Here is a 20,183-nt window from a genome sequence, read left to right as displayed (position 1 = left end):
GTAGCTGACCTCATATGGTTAACCTTGTAATAATTATGAACAATTCAATTTAATCTGAATGCATATCCACATACTTTTATATTTAAAAAATGTTTTTTTACATTTATTTATTTTTGAGAGACAGAGCACAAGTGGGGGAGGGGCAGAGAGAGAAGGAGACACAGAATCGGAAGCGGACTCCAGGCTCTGAGTGGCCAGCACCGAGCCCGACGCGGGGCTCGAACTCACGAACCATGATATCATGACCTGAGCCGAAGTCGGATGCCCAACTGACTGAGCCACCCAGGCGCCCCTCTACATACTTATATTTTTAAAGATTTTATTTTTTAAGTAATCTTTACACCCAATGTGGGGCTCAAACTCACAACCCTGAGATCAAGAGTCTCACGCTCCACCAAGTGAGCCAGCCAGGCACCTCTCCACATGTGTATTTTTAAATGATATCAGAACTACTTAATGAAACTGAGCGCCCATTTCGAGTTTATTACATGAGTTTGGATATTCAGCAAGTTAGCTATGACTCATGTTTGCAGATCACTGTGTGATATGTAATAAGAACTAACATTTACTGAGTGTTTACCAGATGGCAGTTACCCTACTGAGTGTTTTCCGTGTATTATTGTATTATTAACTGTCACAATCACCCTTACTACAAATGAGGAAACTGAGGCTTCAAGCGGTTATTGGTCCAAGGATACTAGGTTAGTAATTGAAGGAGCCGAGATCTAAGCCTCAATCAGACTGACTCCAATACATGCTTGTGGAAGCACTACATTATTGCTTCCAGACACAGTAAAGAAACTAAAAGGGTTGGTCGTATGTAGCGACGGTCCTGTTATTATTACAGGATTTCAAGGCTCTTCGTGATCATGACACAGCGGTAAGTTGTAGTCATAGGTGTCACCATAGATTAAGATGTAAGCTCCAAATTAAAGGTTCTTTATCTGATGTTGAACCTTTACCTAAAGGTTTTTAATCTAATATTGAACAATATTCACACATTCGGTAGCTACTGATTTTCCAAGTATTTTCTGCAGGACAAATTCAGAAATGAATTATTATCCAGTAACTTGCATGTATATTATGCTGCTATTTCACGTAACACCAGTAAATCAGGGGCAATGACTAGATAGAGACATGTTTCTTAGACTAATTGACTTTTCTCTTCCTGTCTTTTGTCTTAGCCTTTACACTCGGAAACTTGTTTTTAAAGATTGATGCCACATCGCTTCCTCTTTTAGAGTTAACCCAGCTTCTCTAGAATTTCAATTCGGTTTACTCTGAAGGATTGCAGAGTCTGGCAATCTTCCTGGGCCAATTTATTTGTGGGGGGGGAAAAAAGTAAACATTCCTGAAGTAGTAGGGAGCAATTGTGTTGCTGTTAAGGGTGATACGAATGTACTTTTCTAGCTGGGACAAGACAGGAGGGAAAGAGATGAGCTACGAAAGGTGGGCTAAACATTGCTATTGCCATTTCATCTGTGAAAAATAAAACCTAGAAGTCCTTTATGCAGCTTTGCTCAGGATATTTAGTACAGGTCAGGATGGCATCTGTGCTTTTGGCTCCTAATTCCTGCCTCTGCTTCGTCTGTCCATTTCTCTTCCTTGTCCATCTGTCTGTCTATCCATCCATGCCCTCGCACATCCAGCCATTGCCTGCTAGCTATAACAGCCCCGTGGCCACGGGCATCAGTGTTTGAGTCCAGCTCTGCCGGTCACTAGCAGTGAACTTCCGTCTTCAGTAATTAATTTAACCATGTTATTGCTCTGTGTTCTCATCTGTAAAATGGGATAACCAAAAGAGTTGTCATTGCCATCAAATAAGGTGTAGGTAAAGAGTTCAGAGCGGTATCTAAAGCACAGTAAGGGCTCAACACATTGTTATGATTGAGGAAGGTGAAATAGAGAAGGGATTTCAGGAGCAATTCCCATTAGAAAAGGCAACAGAGAAAGGAAGCGGTTTAAGGCGGGGGAGGGTGGGTGGGTGAACGAGGGGTGTTTCATGGCACTTCATCGTTCATTACCTGCAGCCCCCTTTTCACCTTTCTCTCCTTTCCTGCCGTCTCTACCATCTCGTCCTGGAAGGCCGATCCGACCATGGGGCCCCGGGGAACCATTCGCTCCAGGGGGTCCCGGAGGTCCAGGTAAGCCAGGGATGCTACAGATATATCTTGGGGAGTAGCTCTCTCCTTTGAACTGATTACCCCGAGGCTGTCCACTGGCACAAATGGCAAAACTTGTAACATAGAGCAAGATAAACATCTTTGGCTCTGGAAAAGAAACACAGGGACATAAATCCACCCTCTCAGGTGGTAGTTTTGGCACAAATGAACATGAGGGCGGGCATTGGCAACCGCGTACTTCAGCGCTCGCCTCTCCAAGCATGTATAAAACCTCAGTTACCTCTCGTAATTCCATTGGAAACTATTAACACATTACTGATGGAGGGTTCTCAGTGTCCCACACAAGGGTTGGTGGAGATGAAGGGTTAAAAAAAATTCAAAATAAAGCCACTTGTTGCATTTTTTTTTCCTGTTGGCTCGATGATGGACTTTGAAAAATGATGGTTTCTTCTTGCAGAAATAATGCATTATTTTTAGAAAATTAGAAATGCAAACGGATAAGGTAAACATCAACAATATTCCCACCACTAGAGATAATTATTCTTTACATTTTGATACAGACATCCTTCCGGTCTTTCTGTCTATGCTGTGGAGGAAAATGATATTATGCCCCTCCTGTATGTCTCCAACTTTTTTTTCCCTTTACAATACATCATGAACATCCTCCCATGTCAAAAATTATTCTTAACATTAAAAAAATGTTGCATTTTCTGTACTATTCTTTGTGTACACAATTCTCCATTGTAGATATTTCCTTCCAGTTTTCTGCCAATATAAACACTATGCTAGGCATCCTTATATCTAGTCTTGGCATGCATCCATGGTCATTTTCTTAGAATTTGTGGGTTTTTTTTAAGCGGGAGAAAAGAAGTGGCATTTTCAGGAAAACCATGTTTTTCACTTGATAATCATGTGTAAAACCAATTAGTGTTAATTGGAGTACTGTGTATGTCCTAAGGAGGGGGGGGGGCTCAAACTTTAATTTAAAATCTGCAGAATACAATGCCCTAGTGAACCATTAAGCTGTTAGCACCAGGGCTCAATTAAAGAGCTGAGTGAAATTAAACCATGCATGGTGTCACATGTGCCTAGGGAGGCAGACAACAGGTCTCTTTAGTTGTGGTCTAATAGGACTTGGTTTTTCCCTCCACAAACAGGATCCTGAGAATGACGGATCGTTTATTAGCATGACGTTTGGCATATAAACTGAGCGGTGGGCCATATGGGCTGGGACACCTGACTTTCTAGGCTAAATGGTCCCTAGGATTAGCAGCTTCTTGGATGGGAGAATGTATGCACGTGGTTTTAGGGCAGTGCAAACGAATAGTTTTGGGGTAGTTGGACCTGTGCTTTAATAAGAAATCTCAACATCGCTTGACGTATATGCCTGGCATGTACCCGCCCAAAGGAAATAATCATGAAATGTAAAAAAAGCAATCGGATGGGGCTTCCTTGCTTTCTTACAGCCACATCAGAAAATTAACCAGGCGCGCTGTACCAGTTTTATGATACCCATGGGGAAATTGCAACATCTTGGAATTAGACCTAGAAATTTGCCAGAGCATAGGAATGACAAATTGAGAAAAACACAGCGTGCACATGTGATTCAAAATAAGTCTATTCCTAGAAATCTTATTAGTGAGAAACTGAAGCAACTTACCCAGATATAGGCCCTGTATCCTTCACCAAATCTCCACGTCACCAGTGTCTCTCCCCACCGTTCTCCCTCCCCCACATCCAGGAGAACATTTTTGCTGTGCACTGTCTGCTTATAATAGAGCACAAATTCAACATTACTGATTCCATTGCTCAACTGGGATGAAGGCACTTTCTGAAAAGCCCGGTGGATCTGATAAAGATACCAGCCTTTTCAAAGGTGTCCCAGATGATAGAAAATGAAAGAACATTCTATCCATACCTCTGCCACAGTTAAAACAAAACTGTGATGATGAAATTGCTAGCTTTTTTGTGTGTAAAAAATGGATGAGAGGAGGCTTTGAGAAAGAATTTGAAAGAATAGAACATGTTCATAGGAGATACTCATAAAAGTTTAAATGTTTAAATGTTTAAAGAGACATGGGATGGCAACCTATAGCTGAGACCAGGACTTGATTCTAAGATGAACTTGAAATTACTTGGAGAGAAGGCGCTGTGGGAAGTGGCTTCTCAGACATTACGATGGAGAAGCTGAAAACACAAACACGCCAATAGTCGGATCAGTCTACAAAGAAGCTTGGGGTAAGGCTCCAGGTTATGGTGAATAGAAAAAGCAGAAATTCTAAACATGTGCTTGGAAGAAAGGATATTAATATTTCTAATAGCCAGGCAAAAAGGTGCTCAAAGGAGGTAAAAACTTAATACAATTGAAACAGATGCATTCATGTTGTATGGAAACCAATTTTACAATAAATTTCATATATTGAAAAAAAAAAGAAAATAATGAAAGAGCCAAAAAAAAAAAAAAAAAAAAAAAAGAAATAGATGCATTCATTGAACAAATGGTTTGCCTTTCATTGACAAATGCATTAGAATATTGTCTGTATGGTAGTCTAAATGCCGGAAGCATCCCCAATTAGAAGTTTTGAAAGGCTCTCAAAATGATTATCCATTAAGAGTCCTCATCAGAATCGAGGAACAATGTGTTGTGCTGCCTGACACATAATGACAGAGTGGTGGTAACTGGCCACTTGAGTCTCGGGACTCAGTTTATTAGGATGACAAAGGAGTGTGGGTTATAATAGAAAACTACAGTGGCATCACCCTGCCATGTTTCCTCACTTTACTTAAAAGCCAAAAGTCTCATGGTACATGGTTCAAGGGTCTACTGGATTGGGCACCCACCCTCCTTACTTCCCTAACTTCATCCTCTGCTACTCTCTCTCCCTCTCTTCAGCTCTAGTCTCTCAGGATGCCTTGGTGTCTCCCAAAGACACCAGGAATGTTCTGCCTTAGGGCCTTCATGCTGTCTCTTCCCTCTGTCTTTCTCTTTCCCAAGTTGTCTACATGTCTCACTCACTCATCTCCCTCTTTGAGTCTTTGCTCAAATGCCAACCTCTCCCTGAAGCCAATTCTTACACTGTATTTAACATTGCCATCTGCCATCTCATACCCCCACCCCCTCCTTCTGCTCTATTGTTTTCTATTCTTTGTACCCACCATCTTCTAACTCACTAGATTATTATTACCTTTATTATGATTTAAAAATATGGTATATCTCCATCTGATGGAACGTAAGGGATGAGGGCATACAGCAGGGATCTTTGTCTTAGTCATTGATTTCTACAACCATCTAGAACAGTGTTTGGCATAAAAAACTCACGCTGTGGACAGAGAAGTTTTTTTTTGTTTGTTTTTTTGGGTTTTTTTTGGCAGGGTGAGGTATGTGTTTTATGAAAAACTAAATGAAAAACATGGGAGAATGGAATATGAGAATATTATAAGGGAAAGAGAAAAAAGAACTTAAATATTCAAGGGGTCTGTGGGTCCCTCTCACAGTGTTTAAAAACACAAACAAAAGACTTCAGTTGTTTCAATTTTGCATAGTCTAAGTATTTAGAAATATTTTAAATAATTATCTTTTTTTTGGTACAGATAGAACATGCACATTTATAAAATTAAAAAAGGGTATGCAATGAGAAGTAAATCTCTCCCTTCCTCCCAGTCTTCCAGACATGCAGTCCTCCTCTCTAGAGGCAATCATTGTTGCTAGTTTCTTGTGTGTCTTCTTCTCCACTTTGGCAAAAAATATGCAACTTTCTGTATCTTGCTTTTTCAGGTACCTAAGAGATTTTCTGTTATCAGTAGGTAGAGTTGCCTCATCCTTTTTTTAGTGACTATAGAATATCCACTATATGGTTGTGTTACATTTAACCTATCTCCTACTGATGGATATTTGGGATTTTTTCATTCTTGTATAAGCAACAGTACAATAAGTCGCTTTGTGTGTGTGTGTGTGTGTGTGTGTGTGTGTGTGTGTACATAGTTTATGATATGAGCAGACAATAGCTTCCCCCAGTTTGCCTTTGTATTTTGTTCATGAATTTTAAAAAATTTTTATTATAAAAACATTTTTGAAGTTCAATTTATTCCATTTAAAAGGCCTTCCTCACTCCATGATACTAAAAAAAAAAAAAAATTCTCCCACTTTCAGTTTCTTTGTTGTTTCATTTGTTCACATTTAATCTTTGACCCATTAGAATGTTTCTGATAAAAAGTGTGAGGTAGGGATCCAGCTGTATATTTTCAGCACCTTATATTGAATAATCTATCCTTTGCCCACTGTCCCACTGGGTTGCAGTGGATTTGGTTATTTTGGCTGGGACTGCACTATGTGGGTCATGGTTTTATAAACATTATAATATGTTTTAACAGATTTATTGAGATTTAATTTACACACCATAAATTGGACCAATTTAAAGTACACAACTCAATGTATACTATACTCCAATTTTAGATCATTTTCAAAACTACAAAAAGAAACCTCATCCACATTTGCAGTCATGCCTCATACAAAGTATTTTGAAGAATTACATTGAATATGCAAATTTATGTAGAATATGTGCTAAAATGTATTTTTTCCCACATCACACTCCTTTGGAGTGAGAAAATCAAAGCTCTGGAAATATTGTTAATCTTGTGCAGATCTGTCTTGGGATGCTAATGTATCCTATTTTTCTGTAGGGATTATAAAGTAACAGGTTTTCAGTTTTTGAAACTTATATTTACTTTATGGTACTATAGATTTCACACTCTTTATGTCAAAAATGTGTTTTGAATGTGTAAGGCAGGAATGTAGCATGTAGTGTTTTCTAAGATTTTTAGTGATAGAACCCTTTGTTCTTGCTAAACTCATCATGAAAGTACTTGGAGAAATACTGAATAAATCACTGCAAAAATTGAACTTTTAGAAAATGTGTCCACTGGTTGAGATCTCTTTGTAAATAGCATGTTTTTACTTATTAAAAAAACCCATGTATATACAGTCAACTAATATTTGAAAAGGAAGCCAAGAATACTTTCTGGGGAAAGAATAGTCTCTTCAATAAAATGGTGTTGGGCAGCTGTATATTTGTATGCAGAAGAATGAAATTGGATCACTAGTTTATACCACTCAAAAAATCAACTAAAAATGGATTAAAGATTTAAATATAAGACTTGAAACTGGAAAACCTCTAGAAGAGAACACAGAGAAAAAGATCCTTGGCAGTGGTCTCCCACGCCTGCGTATATATCCAAAAGAAAAGAAAATAGGATATCAAAGAGCTATCTATATTCCCACGTTCATTGCAGCATTATTCACAATAATCCAGACATGGAAGCAACCTAAATATCCACTGGCAAATGAATGATAAAGAAAATGTGGTATATATACAATGAAATATTATTCAGCCATAAAGAGAAGGAAATCCTGTCACTTGTGACATAACGGATGAACTTTGAAAGCAATATACTAGGTGAAAGAAGTCAGAGAAAGACAAACACTGTACGATCTAACTTATATGTGGAATCTAAAACACTGAACTCATAGAAACAGAGAGTGGAATGGTGGTTGCCCAGGGCTGGAGGGTGGGGAAAATGGGGAGATGGTGGTCAAAAAATACAAACTTTGTTACAAGCTGAATAAGTTTTGGGGATCTAATGTGCAGCATGGTGTCTGCAATTAATAATAGTCTCTTGCATGCTTGAAAGTCGCTAAGAGAAGAGATGTTACTGCGTGTTCTTAGTGCACACGAAAAATAATAATTATGTATGGTGATGGATGTGTTAACTAACTTATTGCCATAATCATTTCACAATACATATATGTATCAAACTTTTACATTGCATACCTTAAACTTACACAATGTTATATGTCAATTATATCTCAGTAAACCTGGAAAAAACATACTTGGTAGAATGTAAAATGGCGCAACAGCTGTGCAAAACGGTAAGTTAATTCCTCAAAAAACTTAACCTAGAATTATCATATGATCCAGCAATTCCACTTCTGGGTATATACGTAAAGGCACTGAAAGCAGAGACTCAGATATTTGCACACCCATTCTCATCATAGCATTATTCATAACAGCAAAAAGGTGAATTAGCGGATGAATGGATAGACACAGTATAGTACCTACATACAATGGAATCTTATTCGACCATTAAAAGGGAATTTTGACCCATTCAACAACATGGAGGAATCTTGAAAACTTTATGTTAAGTGAAATAAGCCAGTCACAAAAGGACAAACATTGCATGATTTTACCTACATGATGTATCTGGAATAGTCAAAATTGGAGACATGGAAGGTCAAATGGTGCTTGCCAGCAGCTGGAGAGTGGGGTGGGGGTTAATATTTAATGAGTTCAAAGTCTCAAAAAGTTCTGGAGATAGATGATGGTGTGATGGTTGTACAACAGTGTAAGTATCCTTGCTGCCACAGAGCTGTATACTTAAAAATTGTAAGTTTTATGTTACGTATATTTTGCCATAACAGAAAAAACACTAAGTGAAAAAAAAAAACCCAGATGAGTTGGAATGCAGGGAACATACTAGCATTTTTATTACTGTGCTTTATTTATTTATTTATTTATTTATTTATGTTTTTTTTTTTTTTTTTTTTTAATTTTGAGAGAGAGAGAGAGAAAGAGAGCATGAAGAGGAGAGGGGCAGAGAGAAAGGAGAGAGAGAATCCCAAGCAGGCTCCATGCCATTAGTGCAAAGCCTGACGTGGGGCTTGAGCTCATGAACTGTGAGATCATGACTCGAGCCAAAATCAAGAGTCAGACACTTGATCAACCGAGCCACCCAGGCCCCCTGTGCTGGGTGTTTTAAAACAGCATTTACTTCATCCCTAAACCACTCGTATACAGTAGGTGATATTATCTCGATTTTACAAACAAGATAATTGAGACTCTGAGGGCCCAGGTCCACACAGCCATAAAAATGGCACAGGCAGGATTTGAACTGAGCTCTTCCTGTCTCCAAACACTCGAGTTTTCCCCCACATCATGGGAGGGAAACTGTCACATCACTTCATGACAAAGGGCTGACTCGATTACTAGTTTGACTTGAGAATGTATTTTGCCTGGAAATCATTAGGGAAAAGATAGGTAACCAGGCGTGGCCAAAACGTGACATATCCTTGGCCCCCAGAGGAAGACATTTCACAATAGTAGGTTTTATCCTTCCCTAGCTGCCCTAGGAGTGACCCTAGGAGTGAGCAAGACAGGGTAGAGAACTTAGGTGTTCATATACCAGAAGCTTCTGGTTGGTTCCTCATCTTTGTCTTTGGGGCTCCAGTTTTCCTCCTCACAAGTGCCTCTCCGGTTAGCCATGGAAAACCTTCCCTTCTCCTGTCACTACGCGGCGTGCAGCACCTCACAACTACGCTGTGTTAGGACTGTCTATCTCCTTGCTTTTTCTCCACCGAAATATAAACTCTGTATCGCTAACATTTAGGACCAAGACTGGAGAGGCTCAGTGAAGGCTGAATGAAGAAAGCATGTATTCCTCAACATTTAGTTATATCAACAGCTCATGACTGATAAAGCTTCGACTGCTTTATGTAAAGTGCTATGACGGCATAAGAGTAAAATATTCTGAGAGCTGGCAAAGATTTTGTAGCCTACAGAGCAACGTTAAGTCCGTATCATCTTTCCAAAGGACCCCCTGTGGTCGATTGGACAGGGAACTGATGTCTCAAGAAGTCAGGTAACTTGTCTATGGCCACAAAACTACTGTCAGACCAGAGATTTGAACTCAGGTCTTCAGTTTCATGGATTTTTCTTACAGAGCTGTCTGTTTAATAAACTCCAAAGCTACCATCATGAAATGGGCCACTGCATCTACATTTGCCAAAGTTCTAAAAAAAAAAAAAAAAAAAGAAACACCATACCTTTCTCTGGGTTGGTGGCTTGCTCCAGGATTCTAAATCCACAAGAGACTGAGGATCTTTCATGAGAGCTTCAGCGAAAAACTTGCTTTGGTACCAGACAGAAAAAGAGATCCAAGTTCTCAGAGGTTTCCAAATAGTTGTGCTAAAAATAATTTTCTCCTTTAGTCCCAAAAAGCCAGAGGTCCTGGAAGTCATTCATGGGGTGAGGCTCAATCAGGGGCTGGTCAAAATTACGGTTTTGTTTGAGATAAACCTGAAGCTCCTGCTTTCTTTGACTGGTGAGTTTAGAGGTGTCTCCACCTCTGTATGTCGTGGCCTCTTTTTGCAGATTTGTTTACTTAAGTTTTTCCCTCTTAATTTGTTTTCCACTGAGTGGAAGTTTCAGGAAAAAAATTACTCACTGACTGGAAATTAGTTGTTAACTTAGAGAAGAGAGTCATTTCCTAGTTGAGAATTTTCAAGGTAGAATCTTCAAATTCTGGAAATTGGGTGGTGTCTCGTGGACTAAACAGGGAGAGGTGGTAAATATTCTTGGTCAACATGGCAGGAAAAGGGCCCCGCATCCTATGTGCTCTGAAATGGAAGAGGGCTATGAGTACTGCACTGATCTTTTCTTTGTTTTCTGCTGAATGGATAAATGATTGGGTATTTTTAGAAGACTGATATGTCTTTGTTACTATAGAGAATTGATCATAACAACTCAAAAAGCAGAATGGTTCTCCAAAGCCTGTGACTGCTCATCTTTGGTGTAATCAGTTTCTTTGTTTCCTTCTGATACATACTTCTTACATCTCCTTAGCAACAGCAATATATAATTCATGATGTCATTTATGGAAATTCAGTGTCTGAAAAATCTTGTTTTTATCCTGCTTTCCCCACCATTCCTCTCAAGCCATTGAGAACGTTAATTGGGAGAAGTATTTTCAAAGTTATCGAAGTGAACACTGATGCTAAGTTTGACCAAGAAGATGGATGGGATCCCCATCTTGATGATCTTCATTTTACCCTAGCTGTCCACCCTCCCATCTGGAGGAAAATGGTCTTTTGGATTTGTTGGCTGTCCAAAATATGAATGCTATCATAGGGTAGTAAAAACCATGCCTTGGGCACAGAAGTGAGACAGTTATTTTCTGCCTAGTTAGAGTAGGGTTTTTAAAAATTGGTCAATTTTACATACAGCATTGTGTAAGTTTAAGGTGTATGGTGTTCTTTGGTATACTTAAATATTGTAATGTGGTTGTTATCAAATTATATAATTATAGTACAATAATATTATCTATATTCATCAAATTGTGCCTTAGAGCTCTAAGGTTTATTAACCACTCGTTACAAGTTAGTACCCTTAACACCATCAGATTTTATCCCCTTCCTTCCCTGATTACCATCATTTTATCGAGTATGGTCTTAATCAGATGGAGTCCCTGGGTTTGTCTTCTCTTCCTCAAAATAAAATGGCATCCTTCATTATTTCTAAGCTTTCTCACAGTTCTTAATATCCCCTAACAATGTGTTGTGGCTGATGAGATGGAATTTGTAAAAAATGCCACTTCTATACATATGGGTAGAGATACAAGTACAGTTAAGGAGACAGTTACTGAGAGAAGTCACTCAAGTGACTCTTTTAGTGCTGTGCATAGAAGGAGGTACTTGATAGTAGCTCGATGAAGGCTTTTTCCTCTTAGGAATTTTTGGCTGGAGAGGTGTTGAGATTACTTGCTTAAAGCATCCATGGTCTTCTGGAAGGAAAGAACCAAGGGTCCAATTCCTCTCCATGATGCAACTTCAGGGAAGTTAGTCATGGACTACAGGGTTGGCCTGGTCCAAATCCTGTCATCCAGAAAGGACACCCCAAGAAAGGACACGGTGGATTACAGAATGGAATTGACCAGGAGGTAAGTGGGAATCTGGGCCAAAAGGTCTAAAGGATTTTGGGGTGGCGGCTTTGGTACAGTGTATGAATGAGGCTGCGAATTGGTCTGCTTTCAGTCATTCTGTCAGAGCAGATATCATTTGGGGGATAGTGGTTAAACACATAGTGGTGAATTAAAAGGATCATTACACTGAAACTTAGGAAGGGGGTACTATTGGGGTCAGCAACAGTATCTCCCACAAATGGACAAGCATCTGCTGGAACGTGCGTGACTAGGGTTCAACAATGTCACGAATTGGTGACAGCTAAATCAACGGTGGGGGGATGGGGCGGACAATTAAAGGTTTTGTTTTGTACATCTTCCTTGGAAGTAGGTTGGAAGTTGGGATGACCACTTTTGAAGCAAGCAAGCCCCTAGAATTCTTGGGTTGTTCATGGAGGGGAGTATTTAGGTCTTGAGTAGTCCATGTGCTAATAAAAGTAAATGGGATCCTAGCAATTCATTGAAATAAAACCGTATGACCGTATTGAAAAACCACATGACCGTATTGAACTTGAACAGGCAAAGCAGGTCCCTGGGGCTAAATGCTTCCATTAGCTCAGTACCAATATAATGTCACACCATAACACTTTTATGTGTAAGATGGCCTTGACTATCTGACTTGAAGGAATCTCCCCACTTCTGACACTGAAGTGTTGTAAGAGGCTGAACTAGAATATCAGTCCTTACAAGCTTAATTTCAGGTGTTTTAGCCGTTTGATGTGTTAATTTATTTATATAAAGTAATGACTTCTTAAAGGACTTTTCTCACTCATTCTATGAAATAGCACAATCTCTATTAAAGAACTTAGAAGTGGTTTGTTGACTTCCAAAACAGACAGATGTATTTTTGTGTTACTGCCTTCCCTTGGCCAAGTGTTGATACAATTTTTGGGCATTTATATTCTCTTTCCTGTGTCATTTGCAACTTCCTTAATTTCTCTTTAATATTTGATGATAAAGTTTCTTGTATTATTGAGGTATCATGCATTTTTCTGTTTTGCAATATTAGATTTTTAAAATTATTTTTCATCTCAGATAACTCCTTATTAACTGTATCTTCTCGGACATCTTCTTTCCAGAGAGAACTAGCCTTTGAAATTTTCTCCTAGAGCATTCAGAGCTCTGATGGGGCTACAGCTTGTTAGTGACTATTTCACTCAGCTTTTCTGATGCTTATTTTAGAGACAATGGTGAAAGTGATGGGTAAAATAATATGCTGAAGCTTATTTCATTAGCTTAGAGTAAAAAAATCATATTCTGTTTTTTCCTGTCAGTCATTCCAAGGCCAAGGTCTTCCTCTGTCTTGCCTATACAGAGAAGTTTTTCCTCTCAGCTTGTGCTTTTGTTTTCCTGTATCCTTGACTCACTTTTCAACTGAAGTCTGTTCAATCTAGATCAATCCAATCAATATCCACAGAGCATCTAACAATGCGTTGGTTCAGATCTCAAAGAAAGGGTTCAAGTTTGTAGTTTTGCCAATTTCCTCGGTGTATAAACACTCCCACGGTGAGGGTGCATATATTTTTCTGAATTAGCATTTTCATATTCTTTGGTTAGATACCCAGTGGTGGAATGATGGGATCATGTGATATTTTTAATTTTTTTAAGAACCTCCATACTGTTTTCCACAGTGGCTGAACCAATTCACATTTTTACCAACAACGAACGAGCGTTCCTTTTTCTCCAAATCCTTGCCAACACTGGTTACTTCCTGTCTTTTTGATGTTAGCCATTCTGACAGGTACAAGGTGGTATCTCATTATGGTTTTGATTTGCATTTCCTTGATGATTAATGATTTAAAACAACAACAACAACAACAACAACAACAACAACAACAACAGCAAAACAAACTTCCCATCATGGCTTATTTCAAGCCACCAACCTGACCTTGACTAAATGCAACGTTGGGAAGATATTTGCAGAACTGGCTATTTTGTTAGGTACTAGAATTATTAAAAAAAAGTTCTAGCTGATATATAACGAGCACTTACAGACTAAGACATTACATCAATACTTCTTTTAATCTTCATGATAACCTCTTGAGGTGAATAATTTCATCCTCCTCCTTTTATAGATGAAGAATGTAGGCAGTCTAATCCACAGTTGGCTCACCCAACCACATTACACCATATACCTCCCTGGGTGTTGCTAACTTTAGGTCAGGTTTCTGCATCCAAAGAGCTTTCAGTCAGGTGGAATGCCCATCTGACTCCTCCTCCCCAAAGCACTAGATTCTGTCCAGAATCTAATCTCTTTCTAGTCACAGTGCCTTGCTTACTTCATCTTCTCTGGCTTACAAGTTCCTGATAACCATGTCTTCCCCATGCCTCTTTCTTCACCTGCTCACATTTTTCATCCTTATGCATTGCTTTGTCCAGAAAGTTTCCCTGATTCTCCCCATCAGGTACAGCTTCTCCTTCCCAGGAGCTCTCCTGGCACATTATTTAGATCTCTCTTATGCATCTTAGCTCATGGATTCTCAATGAGATCTATTGAATCAGCATACCAGCAGATCAGATCTAAGCATCTATATTTTTCAACAGCTCCATGAGTAATTCTGATGGATAGCCAGGTTTTGGGAATCTTTGCCTGATCTTCTATTGTTCGAATGATGCTCTGTCTGTTAGTTCTTCTAAACCAGGGTGTTTTAATGATACAAATCTGGTCTTCTCCCTCTTTCATATTGTTTTTCTATTCATTACCTCATCACATATTTATTTAAATTTTTTTTTTAAATGTTTATTTTTGAGAGGCAGAAAGAGAGACACAGAATGAGTGAGGGAGGGGCAGAGAGAGAGGGAGGCACAGAATCCGAAGCAGGCTCCAGGCTCTGAGCTGTCAGCACAGAGCCCAACACAGAGCTCAAACTCACAAACAGCGAGATCATGACCTGAGCTGAGGTCGGACGCTCAACCGACTGAGCCACCCAGGTGCCCCTGATTACCTCATCACATATTTATTGAGCTGTTACTATATGCTAGACATTGAATGCTTGGTCTTGGTATTCAAGGGAGAGTAAACACAGAGCCCTTATCGAGGAAAAGTCTACTGGAAAAGACAGACATTCATCAAATACTCACAGAACTATGTTTAACAAGATGACTTATCATCTTGGAGTTTCAGATGAGGACCCAAAGTAGGGAATAAATGGGCAATCGGTTCCCACACATCCACTTAAGACTTGCCAAAAATAGCTGGACCAGCATCCACTTTCAGTACACATAAGAGAAAACTAGAAGTTCAAAAATGATTAATGGTTGAAGAGAGGCTTCAAGGTAGGGAGATAATAGCTGATAAGGAAGTGCTGAGGAGCTCTCCCCTCCATTCCGATAAGGGAGGTAAGAGAAGAGTGACACCAACTTTCCAACCAAGTGGCGAGGATCCCAAAGGATCACTGATAATGTGAAAGGTGCCTGCAAGAAAGAAGCTGTTTATTCTCCAGTTGGATGTTTAGCTAAACTGTGAAACTGAAAGCTTTGCAGCTTTCGTGGGATCAGAGACATGTGATAAACAAGTTGTGGGGGAGCTTGGCCCACCCCTGGAGCTTGATGTCTTATGTGATCATAGAAACCAGAGAATTCTAGTTCTGTAAAGGCAGAAGGCCATCAGAGAAGAGAGCCAGTAGAGGGGTAGCCATTGGAGAGGCAAAGAGCCTCTCCTTGCCTTCTCAAGAGGCAGATGGTGCTGAGGATGCAGGTGGGGTTGGCCATTAGATGGGACCTTAAGCCAGGATAGAGTCCTCCTAGGGTGAGGAAGCCAGTAAGAAGCCAGCAGCTACATACAGAACCTGAGGCTGGCGCAGGGCAATGCAAAATACCAACCAAGGAGTGATTCATCCATTCAGGGAACTCTGTACTATGGAGGTCTTTCAGAAAGCTTCTACCGGCCCTGGGAATATGTTCAACTAGAGAGAGCTGGCATTTGAAGACTTGGGGTACAGCCATGTGTGCGAGGAGAGAACCATGCAAATAGCACGTATTGAGTAAAAATACTTTGTTTTTTTTTAAATATGAAATTTATTGTCAAATTGGTTTCTACACAACACCCAGTGCTCATCCCAACAAGTGCCCTGCTCAATACCCATCACCCACCCTCTCCTCCCTCCCACCCCCCATCAACCCTCAGTTTGTTCTCAGTTTTTAAGAGTCTCTTATGCTTTGGCTCCCTGCTTCTCTAACTTTTTTTTCCCTTCCCCTCCCCATGGTCTTCTGTTAAGTTTCTCAGGATCCACATAAGAGTGAAAACATATGGTATCTGTCTTTCTCTATATGACTTATTTCACTTAGCATAACACTCTCCAGTTCCATCCATGTTGCTACAAAAGGCCATACTTCATTCTTTCTCATTCTTTCTCATTTCTCATTTCTCATTTTGTGAATATAAACCACAATTTCTTTATCCATTCATCAGCTGATGGACATTTAGGCTCTTTCCATAGTTTGGCTATTGTTGAAAGTGCTGCTATAAACATTGAAGTACAAGTGCCCCTATGCATCAGCACTCCTGTATCCCTTGGGTAAATTCTTAGCAGTGCTATTGCTGGGTCATGGGGGAGATCTATTTTTAATTTTTTGAGGAACCTCCACACTGTTTTACAGAACGGCTGCACCAGTTTGCATTCCCACCAACAGTGCAACAGCGTTCCCATTTCTCCACATCCCTGCCAGCATCTATAGTTTCCTATTTGTTCATTTTAGGCAGACTGACTGGCATGAGGCGATATCTCAAAATACTTTTGTCATGTTTTTCTAATTCTCTTACCCTGTGGTCTGATTCTAGGCATGTGTGAAGCAGAAGTAGGGGTAGGAGATGGAGGAAAAGCGGAAAACCCGTAGTATATCCTGAACTGAAGGCACAGAAAGGGAACAAACTGTATTTTGGATGTGAGATGAAAGTTATTCTTTAGATTGGTCTTTTTAATATCTGAAAATGAGTCACAATTAAATAATGAAACTGGGTCATGTAACTGAAAGTGACCAGAAAGTTAATGAATTTGCCTGCAGTGACATGAAAGGACGGGGAAGAAAGATCCAAACACATTTGATTGGAAGAAGTGATGGGAGAAGTATGAAGTTGTTTTGGAATTATATCATATTAAGGACAGATGAGGTAATTTGATAAGTTCAGTAAACTCTGGAAACCATTCTGAAGGAAAGGTGAAGGGTGTTACGGGTGTGTTTAGCAGGAGACAAACCCGAGAGTACGGATCAGGGAGGGCATCTGACCTGAAATATGAAACAGGAGCAGACAATAGCCAGGAAGAGGGGTGAGAAAACACTTCCATGTGCAGGGGTTGCCATGTGCAAAGGTCCTGGGGTAGAAGAAGGCCATTGAGAAAGAACAAAGGAGAGCATGAGCCTAGAAGGGGGATGGCTCTGCTGCCCATGGAAGGTTCTGGGCTTTGTCCTGGGGAGTGGTAGGAACCCTTGAAGGACTATGGGCAAGGTTTTCTGGGTCAGGCTGTCAACTTTCCTTTAGCCCTGATAGGTTAGAACAATGGGGATGGTATACATTAAGGAGATGCCTATTGGCACTTTCTGGGCTTTTCAAGGTGAGTTCAACAAGCCATAAAGACTCAGTGTAGTTTCTTTCTTTCTTTTCTTTTTTTAAAACTTATTTATTTATTTATTTATTTAGAGAAAGAGAGAGAGAGAGAGAGAGAGAGAGAATCCCAAGCAGGCTCCACATTGTCAGCGCAGAGCCTGATGCAGGGCTTGAACTCACAAACTGTAAGATCATGGCCTGAGCCGAAATCAAGTCAGATGCTCAACCGACTGAGCCACCCAGCTGCCAGTTCAGTGTGATTTATGAACTCAGTCTGCTTTCGCTGTAGGGAAAGAAGTGTGCTCTTGTGAGAAAAGTAGTTTGCATGTTTAAAAATAAGGCAGTTCACTCACTCATTGAACGAACAAATGTTATTGACTCCTTCTGTGTGCCAGGTGGTGTCCCTGGCCCCGGGGGGATAGGAGTTGAAAGAGGAAGACAGGATCCTGATGTGCACGGAGCTCACATTCCAGCAAGAATTTCATGCCATCAGGGAAGGAAGAACCCCCAGAGGGCAACAGCCTGATTTTCCCATTTTATAGACCAGAAAACAGATGCAGGGAGAAGTGACTTGCCCAAAGGTCACAATAACACACGATGTTAGAACTTGCATTCCTGTATCACTTCCAGGAGTCACTCCTCACACAGCATGGCCTGTCATCAAGCCCTCATTCCTGACTTCACATGGAGAAGACACTGCAAAATTCTTTATATATATAAATATCTGTCATTGTGGATAAATTGAGAATTAACAAACAGTACTATCCCAGGCTATAATACTTGATCCCCCCTTATGTTCAAAATATCACTTCTTGTATTGTAAATCATAAGAAAATGTTTAAAAATTGCAGAAAATTTCATATACAATGAGGTCCCCTGCACCCAGCATCTGGCAGCAAGTTACGCAAGGGGAATAATATTGTGTCCCCCGTGCCCCCGTTCACTTAAGGTCCCTTCCCCCTCTCCCCCATTCCCTGCATTTTGTGTGTTGTGAAGCAAACTCCACCCATCATATCATTTATTCCATAACTAGTTCAGAAAACCTAGCAATTTTTATCATCTTGGATAATAAGTGACAGAGCGATTGACACCCTGCAGCTCCATCATCCCTTGAGGCCTCTTTAAGCAAAAAACGAGCATACTTTAGATAAGTCAAAAATGTCTGGAAAGCACTTTACTCACAGACTGCCATATTGTGCCCTGAAGTTCTGAAATATAATTTTATGGGGCTGTCAAGCTTCTTCAGCGAAGTTTTCAAAGTGCACGGGAAGCTCTCCCATGACTTGTTACAAAAATTCCAAGAAGAGGTGGGTTCATGGAAGGCCTGACCCTATGATGGTTGGGGGGTGGGGAACCCTGGGACGGAAGACCACACACAGCACGTCCAGGATGAGTGGTGCTGGTGCTGGGTGCTCCAGTGTTCGGCTGTCACTAACACAACCTGTCAAACCGTCCTGAGATTGTTGAAGAGACACTAGAGAGCCGGCGCTGTTTTTAAAAGGTAATCTAAGAACGTTGGAATGTGAAGGCCAACGGGGTGATGAGTTGCTTTGGAGACTTAAGAGTCAACCGACCGGCGTAGAATGGGGTGCGTCTGCCCTGGAGCAGGTCTCTGCAAGGCTGGGCACAGTGGCTTCCATCCCCACCGTGGGGCAGTCGGACCAGAGGGGCCAGGGGGGAACTTGGGCATGACCTCCAGGTGGACAGCCCATCTCAGTGTGTTTGCTTCACTACCTCTATGCCTCTGGGCTAGGCGGACTTCAATTTGCACACTTTCTTGAGACCTATCAAGCATGTGAGAGACGCTGTATCTTTGTGTGTGTGTGTGTGTGTGTGTGTTCTTTTTAAAAACAACATCGAGATATGGTCCACGTATGACATTATGTTAGTTTCAGGTGCACAGCGTAGTGATTCAGTAGATGTACATATTGTGAAGTGGTCACGCAGTCTAGTTGGCATCCCTTACCACCCTTAGTTACAAATGATTTTTTTCGCGTGCTGAGAACTAAAAGATTTATTCTCTTCGCAACTTTCAGGTCTGCGAGACAGTGTGCGCTCTAGTCACCATGCTGTACGTGACACCCCTGGGACTTATTTATTTTATAAGTGAAAGTTTGCACCCCTCAGCCTCCTACACCCATGCCACCCACCCAACCCTACTCCCAGCCTGGGAAACCACCAATCTGATGTCTATAGTAGGAGTTTTTTTTTTTTTTTTTAATATTTATTTAATTTTGGAAGAGCAGAAGTGAGGGAGGGGCAGCAAAAGGGGACAGAAGATCCAAAGCGGGCTCTGCGCGGATAGGCTGACAGCACAGAGCCTGATGTAGGGCTCGAACTCACCAACAGCAAGATCATGACCTGAGCCGAAGTCCAGCTCCACCAACTGAGCCACTGGGTGCCCCAGGTTTTGTTTTTGATTTTAGATTCCACATGTAAGTGAGATCATACGGCACTTGTCTCTCTCCGTCTGACTTATTTCACTTGACATCATGCCCATCCATGTTGTGGCAAAGGGCAGGATTTCCTTCTTTTTTATGGCTGGATAATTTTTCATTGTATATACATACCACATTTTCTCTATCCATTCGTCCATCGATGGACACTTAAGGTTGTTTCTGAGATGCCGCATCTTTGAATGATGAAAAATAAAAAAATAGTTACCATTCATCAAGTGTTTATCGTGGTGAGGCACTGTCCTAAGCACTTTACATTTACTTCTTGTT

At 40.5% G+C, this 20,183-nt stretch overlaps 1 protein-coding gene across 5 annotated transcripts in view; it reads right to left on the bottom strand.

Moving 5' to 3' along the window:
- C1QTNF7 (C1q and TNF related 7) overlaps positions 1–20,183 on the bottom strand; it is a 110,965-nt gene that overhangs the window by 7,830 nt on the left and 82,952 nt on the right. For 3 of the 5 annotated variants that reach the window (XM_060655409.3, XM_060655405.3, XM_060655406.3), the window contains exon 2: positions 2,025–2,270. In XM_060655409.3, the coding sequence (XP_060511392.3) occupies positions 2,025–2,262 (238 nt within the window). In that variant the 5' untranslated portion in view covers positions 2,263–2,270. Of the gene's footprint in view, positions 1–2,024; positions 2,271–9,999; positions 10,309–20,027; positions 20,169–20,183 lie in introns of those variants that run through there. The other 2 variants (XM_078446256.2, XM_060655407.3) reach the window with 2 other exon arrangements.

Source organism: Panthera onca, chromosome B1 (genome assembly GCF_046562875.1).
Source record: "Panthera onca isolate mPanOnc1 chromosome B1, mPanOnc1 haplotype 2, whole genome shotgun sequence".
NCBI lineage: Eukaryota > Metazoa > Chordata > Mammalia > Carnivora > Felidae > Panthera > Panthera onca.
Note: the sequence above shows the minus strand (reverse complement) of the source record. Positions and strands in the feature narration are given on the sequence as shown.